The sequence below is a fragment of the Puccinia triticina genome, chromosome 15A, assembly GCF_026914185.1.
Source record: "Puccinia triticina chromosome 15A, complete sequence".
NCBI lineage: Eukaryota > Fungi > Basidiomycota > Pucciniomycetes > Pucciniales > Pucciniaceae > Puccinia > Puccinia triticina.
In genome coordinates, this window is record NC_070572.1 from 994,558 (window position 1) to 1,016,495 (window position 21,938).

Below are 21,938 nucleotides of genomic sequence, written 5' to 3' on the forward strand. Positions count from 1 at the left end.
GTTCACGATGCCGGACGGACTTTCCCGCAGACCGCAAGGCGACGACGAGTCAGACCCACCTGCGTCCGATTTTGACGAGGAAGCCCCTCTCATTAGACCATTAGCCTCGTTCTCGGCTAGCGGGGTATCAGAATACACCGGCTTCCAGGAGGGATTCTGGCGTCAATTGGAAGACTATCTTACGACGATGGCGCGGCCCGAAGGCGTGGACTCAGTAGCGTTTCAGGCATTGAGAAGGAAAGCGTCAGGGTTCTTTGTGCAGGCGGGGCGCCTCATGAAGAGAGGTAGCCCCCTCCCAAGAATCGTTGTCACGGTGCCCAGCAAACAGGATGAGATTCTCGGTCGCTTGCACGAGGACCTGGGCCATCGTGGCACTGCGGAAACCTATCGTCGCGTCGCGGACCGCTTTTGGTGGCCGTCCCTCAAGAAGGCGGTGCAATCTTGGTGCCGCAGTTGTGAGGCCTGCCAGAAGCGAGACCTACGGCGACCACAGGAGGTCCGCTATCCAACTGGCGAGGACACTCTGTTCGGACGGGTCTCAATGGACGTTGTTCACATCAAAGCCAGCGGAGCAAAGTATCTTATTGTCGCCCGCGACGACTTCTCGGGCTGGGTGGAGGCGAAATTCCTCAACAACATCACTTCGGAGGCTGTCGCGGCTTTCCTGCAAGAACACTGGACCATGCGCTATGGCTTAGCGCGCGCTTATTCGACAGACGGAGGTTCGGAGTTTGGCGGAGCACTGGCGGAGATGCTGAGGTCTTTGCCAGGGCAACACAGGGTCTCGACACCATATTATCCGGAGGCTCAGGGAATGGTCGAGCGTGGGCACGCGCCACTGAAGGCGGCTCTGGTCAAACTCGCTGGCGAATCGGGCAAGAACTGTAGGAAGTTCCTGCCTCTAGTACTTTTCGCGGATCGTATCTCCACCAAGCGCACGACGGGCTACTCGCCGTACGAGCTCGTGTTCGGGCAGCGTGCCGCCCTCCCCATTGACCTAGATATCGAATCCTTCCTTGGAGTGGACTGGGATGAGGTACGCGGTACCTCCGACCTACTTGTGGCGCGGTCCAGACAGCTCGAGCGCAGTGAAGAATCTCGGCGAGTCGCTCATGATCGGATGATGAAATCCCGTGCGGACTCTATTCGCTATTGGCAAGATCGGAACTCGGATAGGTTGCGCGACTCTCTTTCTCCCGGTACTCTAGTCCTCGCTTACAACCGGTCATTGGAGGTTCAGTGGGGGCAGCTTTTCGCCCACAAATGGAACGGGCCCTATCGGATCGTCAAGCAAGTTCACGGAGGCTCTTATGTTCTCACCGAGCTCGATGGCGCGGAACTCAAACGTTGGTTCGCGGCGGATCAGGTCAAGGAATACTTTCCTCGTGGGGGCATTGGAGACCAAAAGTAAGTTCCCCCTCCTCGGTATGCACCTCGGGTATCTACTACCGAAAAATTGTCGTAAGCTCTACATTCGCCACTGTCGTGAGCCACCCGCCGGGTCCCCTTTGTTTCTTTTCTTCAGCGCGGTTCGACAGGATCTTTGGCGGAGACCGCACAGTCTAGGGACAGACTGTAAGTGGTGGTGGGATGTGGTGGTCAACCCGGTAGTCAAATCAATTTTCAGTTCTCAAAGCTCACCGGCGCTCACATCAAGACTCACAGTTCAAGACCCTCAAGGCTCAATCCTCAAGCTTCAGTTTCCACCTCCAGCTTCTTTTCCCCCATTTTGTTCCTCCTTCATATTTCCTGTCTGGGCCCTTTTCTCTCCTCCCCTTCCTCACTCCTTTCCATCTTATCCCTCTTCCCTCTAGTCACCCTCTGTTTATTTTTCATGGTCCTAACACAGCTTGTGCTGTGGGTTTATTCCTGTTTTCTTTGTTTTGATCTGCTTTTCTCTTTCCTCTCTCTGGTTTGTGGCTTTTCTTCCTCATATTCTAGGCTGTGGTTTTTTTTTTTCCTTCCTCCTCTATCTTTCTCTCTGCTGAGTTTTGCTATTTTGTTTTGCTTTCTTTTTTTTTTGTTGTTCTGTTTTGTTTTTCTTTTTCTTTTCTCTCTGTGTTGTGTTGTGTTGTGTGCGCGCGTGGCGCGCAAGGAGATGATGAAATACATGTGACATGTGTCTCCCTGAGTCCAAGTTCGCGGAACTTGGAGGAAGGGAGGCCATGGCATTCTGATCCGCCATCTCGAGTCCAGAGTCTAGAATCCAGAGTCCAAGTCCCAAGAATCCAACTTCTTTCGACGAATCCCTCAAATCATCCCAGAATCCTCAACAAAACCGCCGCCGAGAATCCAACCCTCGGCGAACTCTCAAAACCACCTCCACAACGCTATCACCTCGAATCTTCCGTCTCATCTTTCCGGACCGATCCGTGAGGGCAGTCACCCGACACCATTCCCCTCCCAGCGCTGCCGCCGGCCTAGCACCGGACGGAGCTCCATACCGGGGGTTGCGCGTCATAAATTTGACCATTTATGTTGTATAACGCGGCAGCCAAACGGGGCCTAAAATATTATAGAATTTTCTTATTCTACGGGTAAAATAACCTAGGGTACCTCACTTAAACGTACCCTTAATCATTATCCCTTCCTTGTGTAAACTACACCCGGGGAGTCCATCCACGGGGAAATCACGCGGAATCCACGAGGACTCCACGTGGTAGCCGCGCGCGAGGTCGGACCAGCGGCTGGAGGTCCAGGGAATCACGGGGTCACCACCGGGAGGATCACCCGTGGATTCCACGGCAGCTTTTGGCTACGCGTGGAATCCCCGTGGATTCCCTGTGATCCTGACGTGGAGGTCGGGCCCACGGGTGGATCGCAGGTCCTTCAACCGTGGGCTCCCCGTGGAATCGCCGTGATACCCACGCGCTGGTGGGGCCGCCGAGAGGCCACTCAGCTTTCCCCCGTGGTTTGACTGGCTAGCCTGGGGCGGAGCGGATCATATCCGTGGGTAGTAATGTAGCAGAATCTGGTACCGCCAGGGTACCACGCGCTGCATTGCAATCCAAATGGCTGTTGTGAAAACATCAAAAAAAGAGATACATAGATGAAAAAAATGACAAAGATAAAAAAACACAAATGAAATCAGGGAAATGTGAGAGAAATGACACTACAAACTTTTATTATTTCGCCCAAAAAAAAAATAAAAAAAAAAGTGGGTAAAATAATGGTAAAAAAAAATAAAAAAAACATATTATTAGGATCCAATTTTTTCCCTTTGTATTTCACATCCTCCATCGACAGAAATTTACACACTCCACTTGTGTCTCAAATACATGTTGGTGTCTTGTTTCTTTGTGGCTCTATATTTCACCTTTCTCAGTTTCATTTTTTTTTGGTTTCCTATGACATGCAATTTCATCTTTTTGTTCTCTTCATTATCATACTCTTGGCTTCATTTGGCGCACATCATAAATATTGATATCATAAATAGATACATATTAAAAGCATAACTATGTGCAAGTTGAAAATATTGTTATATACAAGTGAGAAACATTAACATATATATACAAGTTCAGAAAAAAAAACATATTCAAATTTACCCCGAAGATTTATGAAAATATCATAACTATGTGCAATTTGAAAATCAGGCTATATACAAATTTATAAACATTAACGCATCTATATAAGCTGAGAGAATACGCATGGGCCGATTTACCGGAACGATCTTTTAATTTGATTTAAGATGGATTTGATAGGGAAGTCGGACGAGGTGTTAACTTCGAGTGAGTTGAGAAAAACAGGGTCTTGGAGTTGAAGCCAATCCTGGTCAAAGCAAACATGATTCATTTTTTTTGGCGGAGGGAAGGAGCTTTGTGGCGCGTTTTCCGGGCGGCGTCGGGTCCGTGGACGAACCCCTTTGGCAGATGTGAGATGTCCTCCTTTCTTTCTGTCGCGGTACTCATCCAGAGCGACAAAGGCTTCCGTCAATGCTTGACTGCGCCATGGAAGCCGCCGAACTTTGCAAAACTTCTTCGTGTGTCTTTTCGTACCAGCTGAAACCCTTCTTGAAGTACTGGCGACAGGGGCGGCCGACAGTGCTTCGTCGTCTGTTTCGTCGTCACTGCAAGCATTTTTGATAACCGGGAGAAAGTGATTCAAGCCCCCAATCTCTATAGCAGATTCTAGGCGAGCGGCTTTAAGCTTTGTGATTTTATTATAATCAGCATGAGAAGAAAATACTCAATCAGTTGATGGACTATGAATAGCGACAAATGCCAAAAAAAAAATACATTTGTTCGTCGAGCATTTCTTTTTACAATGTTGGTATTCTTTGTCTGCTCATCTGGTGTCCAACTATTCGCGGCCCTGACCCTAAATTCATCCAACAATATTTTAGCTGAATCGGGCTCAATCCGGCCAGTGGATCCAGACAAATGACTTACTTTCGCGCATAACGTTCCTTGACATAAGTTGTGAGATGATAAAGAACTACACCTGGGTCTTTTTCCTCAGGCCGAAGCCCGTCGTACTCGTCGCATTCTGCTAAGCAAACAAAAATGTCCTTGGCCAGATTTAAACAAAGTCGATTTTCTGGCGCAGATAATGCTAAATTGAAGTCAAAACGGAATCGCCGCATCCCTTTTTCTTTCATCATGTCATGCATGATCTTCAGCTGTTCTTGGGAGGCGGAGACATGCCCAGGACCTCCGGTACGACGATACGGAAAATGAGGATCTGAAATGTCTTCACTGCTATTGGAATTCGTCTCGGAGGCTTCGGAGTCGGAGTGAGTATCAGGTTCGGGGTTGTCTCGTGTTGATGCGGCAACGCCTCGCAGCCAACTTTTTTTCTCGCGAGCAGTAGGGGGAGGGGGGGGTAAAATTGCACCCTCAGGCAAGCCAAAGAGAGATTCAAACAGAAGACCTATAAGTTTCTTTATATCCGGAATATAAAATGGAGAATTAACAAAAACCAGCCTTGGATTGCGGGTTGCAATTGGCAATCATGCAAAGAAATATTTAGGCATACTTTAAACTTTCCAGAACGAGAGACAGTGGATGGGTCGATGGTCGAAGTTTGTTTTTCACGGGTCCTTCGTGTGGCTTGGTGGTCTACTTTATCGTGCAAGCCGTCCAGTTTTTCCATGATGTCTCGATAGTTTTCAGCGGCAGATGCGATGTCGTCTTGAATCAGTGATAATTTTTCGGTATGTACCTGCAAAATCCGAAGAATGTCGGTCTGGGTCGCTTGGCTCCACAGATTTGCGGGTGGAGGATGGCGTTGATTGTTATCTTGGGGGGTAACACGGTTGCCTGACTCATTTGGGGATGGATCGTTCCTGTACAATCAATCCCAAATGAATTTCACTAATTAACGAAGTGTACAGTTTTAAAATCGTCCCTATCAGTCATTGGAGCATCTGAAGTTTGAGGCATTGGCAAAGGTATGGCCGGAACAATTTCGTCATAATCGTCTGGGAGTGTACCTCGGGGAGTAGCTTCACTTGATATTTGACGGTCTGAGAGGGCATTGCTCGAAAAATTGATGTTGATGGTACTTTGATTTGGAACTCGGTTGGTACAAGAAGGAACTTGGTTGGGACGGCAGACCGGAGTTTTGAGTTGAATCAGATCTGTTTCTCTTGATCCAGAGGCTTTAGGCGTCTGAAGTTCCGGATCGGAGTGGTTGATTGGATCAGCGCTTGAGCTACGGCGTTGGTGCTGTGGATCTGATTCGATCGGTTGATGTTGGTTAGGTTCAAGTGGCAAATCGTTGGGTTGATGTTGACTAGGTTCAGTTGGCAAGGTCGGTTCCAGCGGCGGCAGCTGAACTCATGAAGGATCAGTAATTGAGTTCCACGTATGACAAGCTTATAGCGTGACTTACTGGTTAAGGCGTAAGCAATACAAAGTTGGACTAATTGGGTCTTGCTTTGACCTGCCACGCTACATCCGATGCGCGTAAGAACCTTTGCTAAATCGGCCTCAGATACTCGACTGAATTGAAGCTGAGTCTTGTCAGCCTGAGTGAGTTCGGCGATGGGTATGGAAAATCCCCAGGGGAAAGTGACAACAGGCGGCGCTGTACATGAAGAACTCTGAGTGAAATCAAAACTTGTTGTCGATGCCGCATTCCGATCCTTATCCCGGGGACAATGAGTGAGACGTTTTGGAGAGCGGCCCCGACGCGGCCGCCTAGGAGGGCGTACTTCCTCTTCTTCGTCACTCTCAACGACTAGCACTTTCCTTTTCCGGCCTTTTGCTCCGACTGGGGGTGGAGGTGACTGGGTGACTCGGTTTTGCTTTGCTCGCCGAGGGGTCCGCAATCGAGAAGATGCTGTCATACAGAATTACGGTGAAACACTTCAGTTTAATTATGAACTCTTGCAAAAAGCTTAAACCACTTCAGGACATCTACAATCATCGTTCTCCTGCTGCCCCAAAACATCAGTTGATTCAGGGGCGAAATTTCTTCCAGATCGTGTCCGGCGTGAGGTGACTTGACCCCCTAATCTGGGTGGGGAAGGTTGAAGTTTTTTCCGAGCCTGGCCTCTAGGTGGCATAATAATTATTAGCAAGTCAAATAAATCAACAAACTCTAGTAGAATCAATCAAAGTAGTCAAGTTAAATGTAGCGAAGTCAAATAAATTGACGCAGGAAATTCAAATCAATCAACGCGGGAAAGTCGAATCAGTCGACGCAGGAGAATCAGGACAATCAACGCAATCAATTCGAATCATTCAAAGTGGTAAACAAGACTAAGATTGAGGTGGAGGGGACGACGTACTATGTCAATAATCTCCGCAATGAAGAGAAGAAGAAAGGGCAGCTGTCATGAGAGGTGGTGAGGCGAACAAAGAGATTGGCAAATGATTTTGCTACGTCACACGGAAACCGACGACCACACCAGTAAATCCGATGCAACTGGCCCTGCTTTCTGATAGGGAGGAGAGCTGTGTATGAGTCAGTCAGCCGGGTTGAAGGCAGGCAATATTTGAAAGGGGAACATTCTTTACCGTTTTTTCTGTGGCAGGTACTTGCACGGTGTTGGACATTGTACCATCATAGCTCCCGCTGTCCGTCGGCCTCTAGATAGGCCGGTAAGTGGATTTAGAATACCAGTTGTTTCAGTGGTTGCGCCGGCGGCTTGTGACAATGGAAGCAAAAATACCTGTGTCAGCCGGCCTTTACGTGGCAGAATAACTGCCAAGGTCAATTCAGGAAGGATCACGTGGAGAAGTAGACGTACATACGTTATAATTAGTTGTCCAACGCTCTTTGTAGGTTGAATGGGGCTCTCTTGAAGTCGTTGCGGCTCGAGCTGGTGTAAGTTTAACCCAAGAAGGGCGATTGGGACGCAGAGATCGGGATTCTGACCTGGCCAACGCTTGTACATACATACTACATAGGCATATCTAATAGGATTTATGTACAGCCAATTATAATTGGATAATTAACCTTTGAGTCTACAGCCAAACACTTCAAGGATTCCGATCACCTACCCAACAACGCTACAAGCTCAAAAAATTGGCGTACATATGTAGTAAGATGGTACAAAGGCAAGTTGGCATTTCATTGATCAGGCGTCTCAGACTCTCTTACCAAGAAATCCGTATTTATTGCACTGATCGATGATTCGACTTACAGGATTTTTCAACCAATTCTGTCCACCCACCATTTCGACCCCGCTTGTACTGCTTACCCTCGTCTGTTCTGCTTGCTCCTTACCCTCGCCTGTTGCTCGCTGCTCCCCATCTGATACTTGCTCGTCGTTATCGTTGATAATGAGTGACACCAACTCGAACGCGCACACTCATTACAGCCTTGCTAACGAACCGGGGGATGATGACTGGGTACCTGGCTCGGAGTTTGGCTCGGATTCTAGTCGTGAACCTTCCCCTGTCTCAATGATCAACCCAAGTAAGTCGTATGAAGATTTTGATCACACCGTATAGATATTGAAAGATGTTGATTTTTTTGCCTTTCTAATGTGATGTCCAGATGAGAACCTGCCAGTGGCACGACGCTTACATTTGATAGAAACTCGTCTTGAAAGTGTCATTGGTTTTCCCGAGGGCTTCGCCATCCAAGACCTGCCGGGATTGGGAGGCCGCATAACTGAACTGGAAAGAAATCATGTCAGACTTGGCAAGTTTCATCCAATGGCTTTCATTCGAACATATATTGATACTTACTATTTCTTTTGCTTGGTTTATATATAGCTACCAAGGTGGAAAAAATCCCGTTGAGATATCGGATAAAGCAATTAGAGGTTTCACTTGAAAATCTAGGTAAGTTGCTCGGAAAGTTATGGATGAGTCATCCGCCTGCTGATCAATTTTTTTGGCTCGTTAGAACGAACCAATCTCTTGCATAGAAGAATTGCCGACCTTGAAGCATACGTGAGGAACCACATATCGGGCGGCGGGGCGATGGTTTCTAGTGGAATTAATGGTGTGGCTGGACCACCAGCAGCGGCTCATCCGAATGAAGGTGTGGTCCAAGTCGGCCCAGAAATCAGGGAAGCGGCGGATCCTAATGATAGTGCGGTTCAAGTCGGCCCGGCATCTGGAAATGCGGCAGATTTAAATGGCAGTGTGGTTCAAGTCAACGATGAACCAGCGGCCGCGGCGAATTCGAATGGAAATGCGGTGCATGCCGGCCATGCCCGCGCAGGGACGGGTAATTTGACTGGGCAAGTACTTCGAGTCGGTCATGGGGCAGCATGGGCAGTAGGTCGTAGATTTGCACCTTGGCCATTGGACGACGTGGGGAGAGATGTGCCGGTCACCGAGTGTAAGTTGATTTTTAATCTTTCTATGCTTGTCTAAACTTGAGACAAGCGGGCAGCTGGCTGATTCTTGATTGTTTGTGTAAAGGCCCCGGGTCCAATTCAGATGGGAGTGTGGTTCAAGTCATCTATGAACCAGCGGCCGCGGCGATTTCAAATGGAAGTGCAGCTCATGTCGGCCATGGACCAGCAGGGGCGTGTAATTTGACTGGAGAAGTCCTTCGAGTTGGTCTTGAAGCTGCAAGGGTGGTAGGTCCCAGATTGGCTCCTTTCCCATTCGAGGACCTGGTAAGAGACGTGCCATTCACCGAGGGTAAGATCTTTTTGAATCTATCAGTGTATCTTTCCAACTTGATAAAAGTGGGCTGTTACATAGCTGATTTCGATTGTTTGTGCAAATTAGGTCCCCGGCCCGACGAGCCCATGAGATCTCCATCTGGGTCAGGCAGAGCTGACGAAATGGAAGTGGCATCGGAAGGAGAAATCATCAGCGAGACCAGAAAAAGGAGTGTAACGGATCAAGGCATTGAAACCCACGGTGGGAAACGACCGAAACTTGAGTAAGGATTTGTGGGCGCTTTGCTTTTTTTGGCTGTTTATGTGGCTTGTCTCAAGAGGTCTTTCATTTTTTGGAACTTGTGATTATTTTATTGTCGTTCTGTACATAATCAGTTATATAAAGGATGATACACGACAAACTACGCGCCAAAAAAGATAAAAAACCCGTTTGTAAATAGCAGTCAATTTTTGATGATGGAAAGAAAAAACAAATGTCTACTCGCGATCAAGTGAGACTAGTGCAGTCGTTGGAATGTTTATACTAGGAACAAGCTCGCCCGCTGCATATTCAATCCAAGCACAATGTGAGACAACATCGTTAATGTTAATGATGAACTCGTCATCTTTTATTGGGAGACGGAGATAAAGTTGAATTTGAGGTTGTTGGAGCTGAGAAAAAATGTCATCAATTGACGGGGGTAAAGGTGGTAATGGCTTGATCTTTACCCATGTCTCAGAGATTTGCTCTTTATTAGTACTTGTTCTGACATGTGTGAAAATAGTTTGAATACGCGCAAAGTGAAGAAGTTTTGGATATTTAGGATCCACAGCAATGATGCTGTTGTTTGGATTGGCCTCCCACGTAGAAAAAGTGACGTTCTTGTGGAAGAAATGCTGATGAATCTGACATCGAGAAGTTAAAGTGGCGGTGCGTTTTTTGTCGGTCTCACTCATGCGAATCCACTCACTGGCCACGACCCAACTCCTAGTATGTGACTTGGCATTGAGGTAATCGGCTAGTTTTTGAGAGTCTTGACTGCTCAGTTTTTGTTCATGGATGGGATCAACGGAATGCTTGGGAGTGTACGCTTTGGGATTGTCGAGATCTTTGAGTGAATTGATCTTTGAACGGAGGGACTCGGGAAACAATTCTGGTGTATCAAGCATGGCGCGCAAATTACCTGCGCGGCAGAAACCTTTCAAAAACGTGATTTCAAGCTGGCCTATTTTCAAAAGACCGAGATGAATCAGCGTCAAAAAGGACTCTTCAAATGTTAGGTCCAATTGATTTAGCCTTACCAATGCGGTTATTATGGCTGGATTGTAAGACCTCACCCATCAGTCTTTCCATAGGAAATGACCACCATGCCCGAACAGGCCCAAATCGCGCAAGACATTCTGGAAGATGCATCGCCATGTGATGATTTGGCGCCAGTTTGGCGTAAGGAAATATAACCAACGACCCACTGAGATATTCTTTGAGGTGTTCTGAAAAGAGCTTGATGCGCAGGTGTCATTGAGCGTTTCAAGGCAAGATTGACCGCGGAAACAAGATGCGCAAAATTTTGCAAAAGTGACATGTGCACACGATTGCGTCCGTACCACACTTTCATCATGATGAGCGGCAACTGCATCACGAAAAGATGACGCCATTCATCGGCTTTTAGCTTCCCATTAGCCGCCTTGCCTAGCACGGGAATTGCACGCTTGATCCAGGTCGGATAGTGTATTCGAGGAAGCAGAGAATTGATTATATTTAGCATGGCCGAATCAAATATGTGGTCTTCTTTGGATCCGGCTATCCATTCACCCAACACAGCTAAAGTCGAAGGGTCTCCATCCCAGTCAAAGTCACTAGAAGCTGTATTGCTGCCGAAGTTGTGTTCACAAAGCCGGAATGTCCCAGGAGGGGCGGAGTTGGGTTGGTGTGCCCCTGGAGCGTGAGGATGAATGTGATCTTCTGCATCTTCTTCGCTAGAAGCGGATTCTTCGTCGTTAGAAGCGGATTCTTCGTCGCTAGAAGCGGAGTCCTCGGAGTCTTCTTCGCTAGAATATTCGTCCTCTTCGTCGAAAGTCTCGGATTCGCGGGATTCTGAGAGAGCCTCCTCGTCCATCTCCGCTATTTCCGTGGCTGGGATGTCTCTCCGCCCAAATTCATAATTTTCATTGACTTCCTTGTCGGACATCCGCCAAAAGCGCTTACAGTGCCATTGAAATAAGCCAAGAAGGAGATTATGCATTGCATCGACTGTTTGGTACTCGGTGGGCTTCCAGTATGGTAATTCGGTCAAAACCGAGTAGCGGATTCCGTGTTTTTTAAAGATTTTTTTCCGATCTTCAGGTGTACTAGCGTCGCGGTAGGCATGGGCCCATTTGATGTGATGAGCTGAAGATCGAGGTTTCCAAGAGTCCATGATCAAGTTGTTTATTAAAGTCTTTGATATTTCACAAAAAGAACACATGAATTTATTTGCGCTGTGGCTTGCCAGACCCAGAGCGCGACGCAAGGCGGGAAGATCTGCAAAGCACGGTACCAGCGCCGCATATATGTGTCGTCCTTGTGGATACCGATGTGTGGACGACAATGAGAGACCAGATGACCACAAATTTTGAAGTTGTCGGACTATTGGATTAAGTATCCAGTTGGTTTGCGTCAAGCTTGGTTCTTTGGGCCCTGGAGCAATCCCTACCAAAAAGATATTTTCCGGTTGATAACGCATCTGGTAAGGAAGTGACAGGCAAACAAGAACCATAAACGTGATTGAGGCGGATTTTCCGGCGCTCTTGTTGCCGTAAGGGTTAATGGCGTCAATAAACAGGCCAAAGACCAGGTTACCAGTCTGACTAGTGAACGGTTTCCCATCAGGGCCTTCAAATTCTCGCCATATTGATGAACCGTGAATGTCTGAAACCCTATCCGGGACGTCCGTTGAGTTAGAAGCTTCAGCGAGTGGAGTTAGTGACTTATCAAGGGCATCTTCGATCCCAGGCCGATTCAGGAAGCGTGCAATCCAGGCGTGAAGAGACTGATAGGCAAACTGTCGTACTGGTTTCTTTACTGCGCCACGATATTTGAAGAGTGGCTGGCCGCAAACCCCGGGATTGACGGACCCCTGGTCACTATTGGAGTCGTCAGATTGCTCAGGTTGGTCATCATCGGATGCCACCTTTTTTTCTACGAGGTTATCCGCCTTATGGAAGCAATGTTCAGGGGTTCGGTCAGTTGGATACGTAGCAAAGCACCTCAAACAACAGTTCAGCAGGAAGATTTTAGGGTCAAGCTTGAGTCGTTTGACTGTACTTCGAACATCGCGGGGCAGTTTGTCAAGATCATTCCTTTCGGTAAATTTCAGTGGACGATGCGACAAACTGGTCTTGAGTTGGTGCGTTAGGGTGAGTTCAATGAGATCGCGCTGCCTTCTCAAGAGCCAAGCACAGGTGTGGTTTGAGTTTGGTCGGAGGATCGCAAACATGGTGGCAATTAACGCTGCATAGGTGAAAGCTGGCGGTGTTGATTCAAACGTAGGGATCAACCATTGTGCTGTTTTGATTCAACAATCAGCAATTGGTTTGACGAAAAAAAGATGATGGGATCAGAAGAAGGCACTCACCTGAATTATAAACTGCTTGTGAAGGCTCAACGGGAACGGGAACCATCCGATTCAATGTCAAAGCTTGTGTCACGGAAGCCAGGGCCTCATCCGGCTCTTGATTGACGCGGTCTGCAAATGAATTATCCTCAATAACGGGGGAACCTGATCAAAAACCGTGGTGTTAGTCCTAACCGCAATGGATTAAAATGATGAATCACAAATAAAACGTGCTTTCGGGGTTATTAACTGAGGAAAGTGCCTCTCTCGCCGCCTGATCATCCAGTTGATGACGACGCGCTGTTGACGAAACAGCGATGCGTCCATAACCCCGCTCTTGATTGACGCGGTCTTCGAATGAATTAACCTCGTCGACAGGTGAACCTGTTCAAAAACATTGTTGTTAGTTGGTACCGCAACGGACAATTAACATCATGAATTGCAAACAAAACATACTTTCGGGGTTAGTAACTGAGGACAGTGCCTCACTCGCCGCCTGATCTTCAAGTTGATGACGTCGCGCTGTTGACGAAACAACAAGGTCTCCAGGTTGCCAAGCTCCCTCGTACCAGTAAGTTTTTTCTCCGCATTTACGACTAACACAAGTGCACAATACATAAGTGTTGGGGGGTCGGCGTTGACGTGGCGGCATGTTCAACAAGAGGATTGTCTGATCAGAGACGCTTCAGTTCCATTTAAGAGCGGGTGGGACGAGTGAGATGATTCTCAGTGTACTGCATAGGTACGGTTTGTACGGTTGCCTTCCTGGGTCATCCACAGCATATGTATCGTTATTGTAAATATTCCAAAAACTTCCAAATCTACATACATACACAAAGACATATACAAAGAATCCATCAACGCTCTTTTCAACTGTGTCGCTGGAATGCCAGCAAGTAACAAATACGAGGCCCTTAATTATGTACAAAGTATATACTCTTTTGAGAGATGTGAAACAAAAAGAGAAAAGGAAAACTCGTTTTGTAATTACCAACTGATTGGTAACGAGCAGTCCAGATAGGACGCAGGTGACTTGGCGATCGGGTGGCTTATGCAGATAGGGTTGAGCGTTGCAGATTGGGTGGCGCTTTGCAGATCGGGTGGAGCTAACTTGGTGTTTGGGTTGAACTTGGTGATTGGGTGGAGCTTTGCGGTTGGGTGGAACTTTGCGGTTGGGTGGAACTTTGTGGTTGGGTGGAGCTTTGCGGTCGGTTGTTAATAAAATAATCAACCCCTTCACAAACAGGGACATCTGCAATGTCATCAAGCACGAATTGCGCATAAACTCCTTCGAGGGACGTCTTGGCAGGGTTGATAGGCACGAAGACGTTCGGACAATGCCATTGAAGGCTGTATCGTAGTTCACCGCGATTGAGCAATTTGTGGTACGGCATTGGAACAGGATGGGGATAGGTTGTGAAGGGCGCAGGGTAACCGCCGATGGGAGCGGGACAGAGATACTTGTGATAGAAGCCAATCGCAGACGCTTTGTTCACTTTGTCCGGGATTTGAAGCTTTGATCCGTATTGTTTAGTTATTAAATCAAGGATTATGTCTATCGTGATATTCGAGTTGTATGGATTGAGTCCCGTTAGAGGTAGTAGATTGAGATTTTCTTGGCCTGCCATCTCGACGTCTCCACTTTCTTCCTTCTCCGCGGTAATTGAATTGATGTATACCAAAATGATGGGGACCACTTTTTCAGTATAGGCACGGATCAAGAATGCTTTTGAGTGGCGACTCGGGGGTTTATACGAAGGGAAGAAATGTTGTATCATCGCAAGTAAGGTAGCCATCGTACTAGGTTTTTTTTCTAAATTCGCGTTGGGCTGAAGATAAAACTGAAGTTTCTCGGGGACAGCTTTAATACGCGGATCGAAAGTAGGTTTGGGTGGGGACAGGGCTGTTACGGCACCCTGAGTGTCTTGGCGTAGGGGCATGTCCGAGTCTTGGTCGGTATCATCTGTATCCTCGTCGTCATCCTCTTCCTCAATATCGTCATGTCCCGAAGGTGGTACGGTCTCAGGGTTGGTGGGCGGGGGCGAGGGAGGTGCACCGTCTTTATCATGAGAATTCATTTGGGAACGTCTGGATTTCGTGCCGGGGCGCGTGACACTGACGCGTTGAGGCTTGTTCTTCTTGGCCATATTGTGGATTGAATTTCTCTGGCAAAGACAGTTCATGGGTTAGTAAATCATCCACTTTCGTTCTGCGATTTCAACATAGAGATAGCAAGTAAAAAAATACCGGAGAGAGTTATCCACAACTTAAGCTGGCGACGGCGGCGTGTAAGAGAGCTGGTGCCGGAGGCGAGGAGTGAGGGCTGGTGAAGACGGCGAGGAAGAAGGGCTGGCGGCGACGGCGACGAAGGCGAAGACCACGTGGAGGAGGATAACAATGTCAAATATGGTCAATAAGGTAGCCCTTTAAGAAGCCAAAACAAAAATAGGACGTTAAAAAAACTCACTGGAGCTGAGCTGACAAAGGCTGCGTGTTGGTAGAGCCGGAGACGAGGGCAACTAGAGCCGGCGAAGATGGCGTTTGCGTAGGGCTTTCCGTTTTGATACGCAGGGCCAGCTCGCGAAAACGGTGAGAGACGGTGGCAAAGGGAAATACTAACTCAGAATCAAAAACTATATCAGGGCTGTATAGACTACGAGGATGCGAGGCGCATCATCGGGTTGGACGGAGGCGACTTGTTTGCGGGGAATGCCAAGGTTATTCTTGCATCGGGCTGGAAAAGCGATATTTAATTAAATAAATAGATGCAGCTTGCTTTTCTGGCGCAGAAAGACTCTGTGACCTCAAATTCAATCGCCCCCGTGGCCACTAATTGACACCATGATTTTCCTTTGGCAAATCGAAAAAATGAGGATGGGTGTGTTGCACACATGACCCCTTTGATAAGATACAGGCTGACAGCTAGATGAGCATTTAGCTGACAAAAGACGAAGTAGTTTCGTAGTTAAGCCTAGGTCGACAAAATACATGGCTGTTTATCCATTTACATAAATATATAAGCAAAAGTGTCACCGGTGAACAATGCTCAAATCTTGAATGGATGTTCAAACTGTCTTTAAATTTCGAATGATTGTCACAGTTTATCGTAAAGGAAATGTGATGTCTTCCAAATACATACATCAAAATAGATATGTATTTACACAGCTGGAGAGCTCGGAGCGGCGAGGTTCTTGAGGGAAGTGCAGGCAATACATGGTACGTGCAGTCTATTGAAATGCAACATACAAATCGTTGGAAATTTGATTCACATCTCTTCAAAGGCAAACAGTAAAGCTTTGGAGTGAAGAAAGGGTGCAGAGATTCATCCGGTGCCTTGCAGATCAGAAAGGGCCAACGGGCCGGAATCGTTTTACTATGGGGAACAGTATGTATGTATGTCAAGCAAGTTATCTGTCCGAGGTGTTCCATTAAAGCTCAACAAATTCAAATCCAGACCGATATCTAATTCAACAATTTTTGAATTCTGAATAGTTAGTAGTGAAATTATTTTTGTGATAATCATGCCACGAGCCGCCACCAAGAAGCAATCCGAGAAATTTAATCCCTTCGACCCTAAAGTATCTCCTGTTCAGTTGCTCGAATTTTTGCGGTTCAGGGCCGCGCCGATTGAACTGGTGGACACCAATGTTGATACACCTGTAGCCGTGCTACAAGCCTTAGCCGCAAAATTCAGTGATCCCAGTGAGTGTTTTAAATCCTTGATCTCGCGGTGATGCCCGGAAAAGATTGACTCTGATTGATTCTGTTACCATTGAATTTAGTCTTGGCTTCCCATGCTACGTCAGCCGCTGGCCGGAAAGAATCAGCGCAAGGACCACGCAACCGCCCCACCGGAGGGCCCGCCGGTGAGTGATTTCAATCTTTCTTGATAAGCTGTAGCGGACATTTGATTTTTCTCCGGGCTTCTCATGAACAATGTTGTTTGTCAGCCGCTGGCCAGAAAGAAACCTCCCAAAGACCATACCCCTCTCGTAACCGTAACGGTGAGTAATTTGAATACTATCTGCAGCGGCCGGCCCAGACGTCTAAATTATTGCCTCATGTTTTTCTCCCCGGGCTTCTATGCCAGCCGCTGGCCGGAAAGAATCATCTCAAGGACCATGGGACGGTCCTTCCGGTTCCGGTAAGTGATTTCAATCTTTGGCCACACTTATATTTATATTATCTTCGGGCTTCTTAACAATGTCGTCTATCTCTGGCCAAAAAGGATCGACTCAGGCTAAACTAGATCATCCCTCCTCTGGGCAATCCAAACCCGTAGGCGAAGGAAGTAAACCAGAAACTATTGAGAAGACCGATGAGGAACCGTGCCTCAGTAGCGAACTGTCGGCGATTGCATCTGATGATGATGTCAGCGAGAGCGCGAGTTCAACGGACGTTGGTTTGGTCGCAAAAGGTAAAGATAAACGGGTGAAATCGAAAAGCGGTCAACAGATTGCGCAAAAGCAAAATTTAACAGGTGCTGATGTGTTTTTTTACATTGTTTTCACATGAAAGCTTTGATGAATTGTACGGCTGAACACATATTTCTGCTTTTGAAACAGACCCAAAAACATCTAGCCGATCGGTGGTTATAAACAGTTCAGACAGTGAAACGACTTCAAGGAAGCGTTGCCATTCACAATCAGCCGGTGTTCATCCATGTGACGGCTCTCGAAAACCAAAGAAGGCCAAAAACGTTCAACCCGCTCATCAACCATTGCGCACAACCCGAAAAGCCGACGCAGTTCTTGATCAACATGGCGCCCACGGAGATGCAGTTGCTTTGGCGGTTATCAACCATTCGGACAGTGAGACGAGTTCGAGGAAACATCGCCATTCACAATCAGCCAGTGTCCAACCACGTGACGGGCCTGGGCCTCGAAAGCCAAAGAAGACTAAAAAGCTCCAGATTCCTCGAACATTGCGCACCAAACATTCAGCCAGCGCAGCTGTCATTCAAAAAAGCGCTGAAGGACCAGTGAACAAGAAAGTGCGCCTGGTTTCCCCAATTGGTGTCGATTTTTTATCCAAAACCGAGTCCTCAGCCTTGATCACGTTTGAGCCGGACGATCTCATGATGAAAACTTTCGCGGAAAAAAAGATGTCCGAATGGCCACCTTTACTCCCATTCGTAGAGAAAACCTCATCCGATTACAAGAATAATAACCCCGCGCAAGGAGCTGTTCCAGACACATCCAAAAACAATGCTTTAGATTCCTTTCTTCGTTGCGAGATAAAAGAGCAGGAAGAACTTTTCTCACGGCTTGTTGTTCAATCGGAAGAAACGGTGAATATGACAGTGATGGAGGTCATGGATACCTTAAATCAGAATATACTAAATTCACGTGAGTTCGCAAAAATCTTCATGTATTACCGAGAAAGGAATCCTAAGCCATGCTGATAAATATCATGTAGCCAAGAGTCCCAAAAAAGATCCGGCTCAGTGCGCACCGCTTGAAGATTTAGATGAAGACGCTTGGCTCGAAAAACTCTTCATTGCCGGCCTTCTGACTCCACCCTCACCCCAGCCGAGAAGCCCTATTCAGATGCCGACCGCATCTTCATCAGATCCCGACGAAGAGGATGAATTGGCTGACACCCCCAGTCCTCCCAAAGTGGACGATCGGAAAAATGAATTCAAAGTTCAGGCTCTACCACTTGAGGACCAAGTCCCGAACAAAAACGGTGAAATCGGGTCAGTCAGGAATTTGCCGTGGCTGTTCCAATCGCCGGAGCCTGAATACCAGTGTTGTTTCAAAAGTGGTAAGCTTGATGACCAGTCAACACATCGAAAAAAATTGACAAACTTACTGACATGAGGCAATCTAATTAGATCCTTTTGAAGAAATCTACCAACAATATCGAGGTCAAAACTGCCCCACTCCCATGCTGGAAATCAAGCCCTCAGTCACTCTTTCTGCAAGCAACAGCGAAACTGAGAACATTGTCCCTGGTCCATCTGGCCGCAATCGAGAACTTTTTGGTTTGTTTTTATTTTGCTACTGATTGATCAGCTTGGAAGATTATAACCTCATTCCCTCAAACATTTAAGGTACAGTTTCAATAAGCAGCAACAGCCGTCAATCAATGTCACCACATTATCGGCCAAACCGCGAATGGCATCAGCCATACAATACAAGTCAGTATTCTTATTCAGATTTATAGAACTCTAATTTTCCTTTATGAACATAGGCACGTTTCTTTTACATCTAGGAGCAAGAAGTGTGCCTTCCGGATTGTAACAATGTTGTGAAGTCTCACGAACATGCACCAGCTAGACATGCCGATATTTTCAATTTCACTGCGCTCATCCTCCTCTGCTCCGCCCGTCTTTTTCCATGTGTATTTAGGAAGTTGTGTATGTATATATAGTTTAGAAATCTCTTTTTGGATTGAAACATGTCTGTGCAGGCAGATTTTCGCAATGATCGCCTCTTGTTAGTTTAACCATCACTCTAACTTTAAAGTAAGAGGGAGTTCAAGAAACAAGAAATTTATTTGCATCGGCACTTCAAACCTCAGATTTTCAGTAGATTATAATTTATAAATTTATATTTGATTACTGTTGAAAAATTACACTGAGATAACATGATGAAATGTACATAAGAAAAATGTGACAGATATTTACACAAAAAAAGGCATGAACTTGTATTTGAGATACAAGAAATTACACTGAGATAAAATGATCAAATGTACATGAGATTGAGAAGGAGAGTTACAGAAAAAAAAAACATAAAGCTGTGTGGGGGAAGGATGTGAAATACAAAGGGAAAAAATTGGATCCTAATAATATGTTTTTTTATTTTTTTTTACCATTATTTTACCCACTTTTTTTTTTATTTTTTTTTTTGGGCGAAATAATAAAAGTTTGTAGTGTGATAGGGATGTCGGATCGGACAAAACAACATCTCTCGATCTTTGCGGCAAAGATCGGGGATGATTGGGGTAAGCTCAGCACGACGGGCCTCAGGGCTTGGTCGTTGGTGGCCTTGCGTCTGTTGAACTTGCGCTTGATGCGCTCGAGGTGGACTGGATGTTTGACGGTGAGGAAGATCAGCTGGCTGAGCTTGAAGGGGTCGACGAGCAGAGCACAGTGTTCATGTTTTTGTTGAATTGCCGACATTGACGACGGGCCCGGATCTTGGTGCACAGCGAGTTGGGATGGTCGGCACGCATCTCGAAACGTTTTGTGTCTTCTCTTGGAGTCAGAATGAATGAAATCAACGCATTTGTGACCAGTCGTCTAGGACAGCCCAAATCAGTCGTAGATGGAAATACAGTGTCAGGGTGACAATCCAAACAAGTTTCTAGAGTGGAGCAATCAAAAACCAGAGCTCACCGGTCAACACTGTGTTCTGTGCTGTCTTTCCTCAATCAACGAAGAGCCTCAGTCAGATGCTTGTTCAGTATGACCGCTGCAGGGGATCGACGGGTACATCCACATCAATGTGAGCGTAGGATAGGCATAGCTGATTGGAAGGAACGACTCACCTTCATGCCAAAGCTTCCCAACAAGCAGATTCTTCTCCTTCAGTTCTTTTTTCAGTGATTCGCACAGTGCTGCACCTGATTCGCTGGCCGCAAGTTTAGCCTATATAGATGGGACATCAGATATATTGACGATAATGTGAGGACCAGCGCTTAAGTAAAAGGATGCTTACCTCAGCGTCTTGCGCTTTTTGTTCAAAAGCCAGTAGCTTTGTTTCGGCCTTGATAAGCCAAGCCTGGGTGTCGCCAACGGCCGATTGAATTTCGAATTCTTTGGCTATCTCGAGGGAGTTGAAAGGGGTGAAGGTAAGCTCAAATATACAATTTATACAAACCATAATCGCCAAAAAGATGTTACCTGACTGGAACTCTTCCAATACTGATTGAAGGTTGCTGGCGCTCTTAGCTTGAAGATCCCGGTCTTCTTTAGGGAGGGATGTGAATGCTCACCTTGAGCATTGCCCGGCTAGGATGAAATGCATTGAAGCAAACCACCCGGCTGTGCCCACCTCCGGGGGCCGTGAGGAAGTGGGACTGAAGGGTCAGAGGGCGGGATGGCGAGGCTGGGGATAAAGTCGTCGCTTCCCTTGGGAGCCGTTGATTGTCTTCAAGACGCACACGACTCAGCCTATATCACTGAAATAACCCTAACACCGGCAATGCAAGGGCATCCGTGGGTTCCTCGTCGTTGAGAACGACGAGGAACTCACGGGGACAGTTTCCACCGGGATCCCAGGGGCAGCCGTGGAATCCTTGTCATTTTCCCCATCGGAATGACGTGGAAATCCCAGGCGGGTGGAGACAACGGGAAAGCCCGTTGTCTCCACGCATTTTCCACGGGAGGGTGGAGACAACGGGACAGCCCGTCGTCTCCACGCATTTTCCACGGGAGGGTGGAGACGACGGGGGGAGCAGTGAAATCCACGTGGATTTCACAGAGCCGGTGATCCCGTTGTCTCCACAAACGCGCGGGCCAGGAAGCACCCCCGCCGTGTAACTTCAAAGTTTACGCAAGTGCATCACGCCCCGCGTGGATGCACTTGTATGCATATATATATATAAGTACATATGTTTACACCCATTTACAGTGACAAACTGAGGTGTTGTGTATAGTTTAAAAGATGGCTTTATTTGTTGCGTGGCGCACCCAAGCCCGCGTGCTCTGTTGCCTAGAGCTCAAGCCCGCGCTCATAGGTGTACATATATGCATAATGCATAAACCAGCCCACAACAAAAGCGCTCAGGCTACCAGTAAGTGAGAATGGGCCAGAATACGCCCCAATAGCAATATTACACGTGTTATATGTATTGTACACATGTAATTAATCACCAAACAAGATTTAATTACCACGTCATTCAATATAAAAACATTCTAGACTGAAAAGGGCTCTTGCAGCGTGCACAGGAGACACTAGAAAGCACCCCAGCTTCTCCCAAGCCTCACTACATGTAAATTACAACTGTAGTAAATATGTAGAAGGGGTCTAATGAACTGGAGCACTTAATAAGCGCCTCCAGAACATGTATAAAGCACTGCTTGCACGTGTACAAGTGCACAGAAGCCAGTTCTAGTACCTTCTGTGGCACATTCCCACGGAAATGAGCGTCACAGAATCCCCAAACCAGCCCCCATGAGGTGTAAGGCATGTGTAAAATCACGCAGAACCTCTGTAAATGGTCCTTGGCAACCCTTGTATCCAAGCCCCAAGGATCCACGACCCACAGCGCCTTCTAGCCCAACCGAATTGCCTCAGAATGCGCCCACAAGTGTCCCCCTGTCCCCTGGGCGCCCCTGGAGGCCTGCCTAGGCTATAAAAAGGGCCCTTTCTCCGCGCAAAAGG

General features: G+C 47.1%; 5 protein-coding genes across 5 annotated transcripts; 2 read left to right on the forward strand and 3 right to left on the reverse strand.

The window, feature by feature from the left end:
• Positions 1-3,657: 3,657 nt before the first annotated feature.
• PtA15_15A115 (uncharacterized protein) lies at positions 3,658-6,508 on the reverse strand (the record flags this gene model as incomplete). Its single annotated transcript, XM_053163289.1, has 8 exons — positions 3,658-3,768; positions 3,859-4,146; positions 4,236-4,317; positions 4,389-4,879; positions 4,975-5,160; positions 5,331-5,776; positions 5,833-6,282; positions 6,364-6,508. 8 exons carry the CDS (start codon positions 6,506-6,508, stop codon positions 3,658-3,660), a joined length of 2,199 nt encoding a protein of 732 aa, XP_053027279.1.
• A 1,222-nt stretch (positions 6,509-7,730) lies between these two features.
• On the forward strand, positions 7,731-9,301 carry PtA15_15A116 (uncharacterized protein; the record flags this gene model as incomplete). Its single annotated transcript, XM_053163290.1, has 6 exons — positions 7,731-7,866; positions 7,948-8,094; positions 8,169-8,237; positions 8,302-8,742; positions 8,826-9,050; positions 9,141-9,301. 6 exons carry the CDS (start codon positions 7,731-7,733, stop codon positions 9,299-9,301), a joined length of 1,179 nt encoding a protein of 392 aa, XP_053027280.1.
• A 210-nt stretch (positions 9,302-9,511) lies between these two features.
• Positions 9,512-14,753, reverse strand: PtA15_15A117 (uncharacterized protein; the record flags this gene model as incomplete). Its single annotated transcript, XM_053163291.1, has 9 exons — positions 9,512-10,167; positions 10,827-11,190; positions 12,112-12,557; positions 12,628-12,771; positions 12,841-12,990; positions 13,063-13,128; positions 13,602-13,806; positions 13,878-14,522; positions 14,625-14,753. The coding sequence occupies 9 exons, from the start codon at positions 14,751-14,753 to the stop codon at positions 9,512-9,514; spliced, it is 2,805 nt and encodes a 934-aa protein (XP_053027281.1).
• Positions 14,754-16,127: 1,374 nt separating this feature from the next.
• On the forward strand, positions 16,128-18,615 carry PtA15_15A118 (uncharacterized protein; the record flags this gene model as incomplete). The annotated part of the gene is made up of 8 exons (XM_053163292.1): positions 16,128-16,308; positions 16,389-16,472; positions 16,557-16,610; positions 16,697-16,750; positions 16,835-17,023; positions 17,172-17,954; positions 18,025-18,372; positions 18,443-18,615. 8 exons carry the CDS (start codon positions 16,128-16,130, stop codon positions 18,613-18,615), a joined length of 1,866 nt encoding a protein of 621 aa, XP_053027282.1.
• Positions 18,616-19,983: 1,368 nt separating this feature from the next.
• Positions 19,984-20,556, reverse strand: PtA15_15A119 (uncharacterized protein; the record flags this gene model as incomplete). Its single annotated transcript, XM_053163293.1, has 4 exons — positions 19,984-20,024; positions 20,101-20,200; positions 20,271-20,408; positions 20,548-20,556. The coding sequence occupies 4 exons, from the start codon at positions 20,554-20,556 to the stop codon at positions 19,984-19,986; spliced, it is 288 nt and encodes a 95-aa protein (XP_053027283.1).
• Between the last annotated feature and the right edge of the window lie 1,382 nt (positions 20,557-21,938).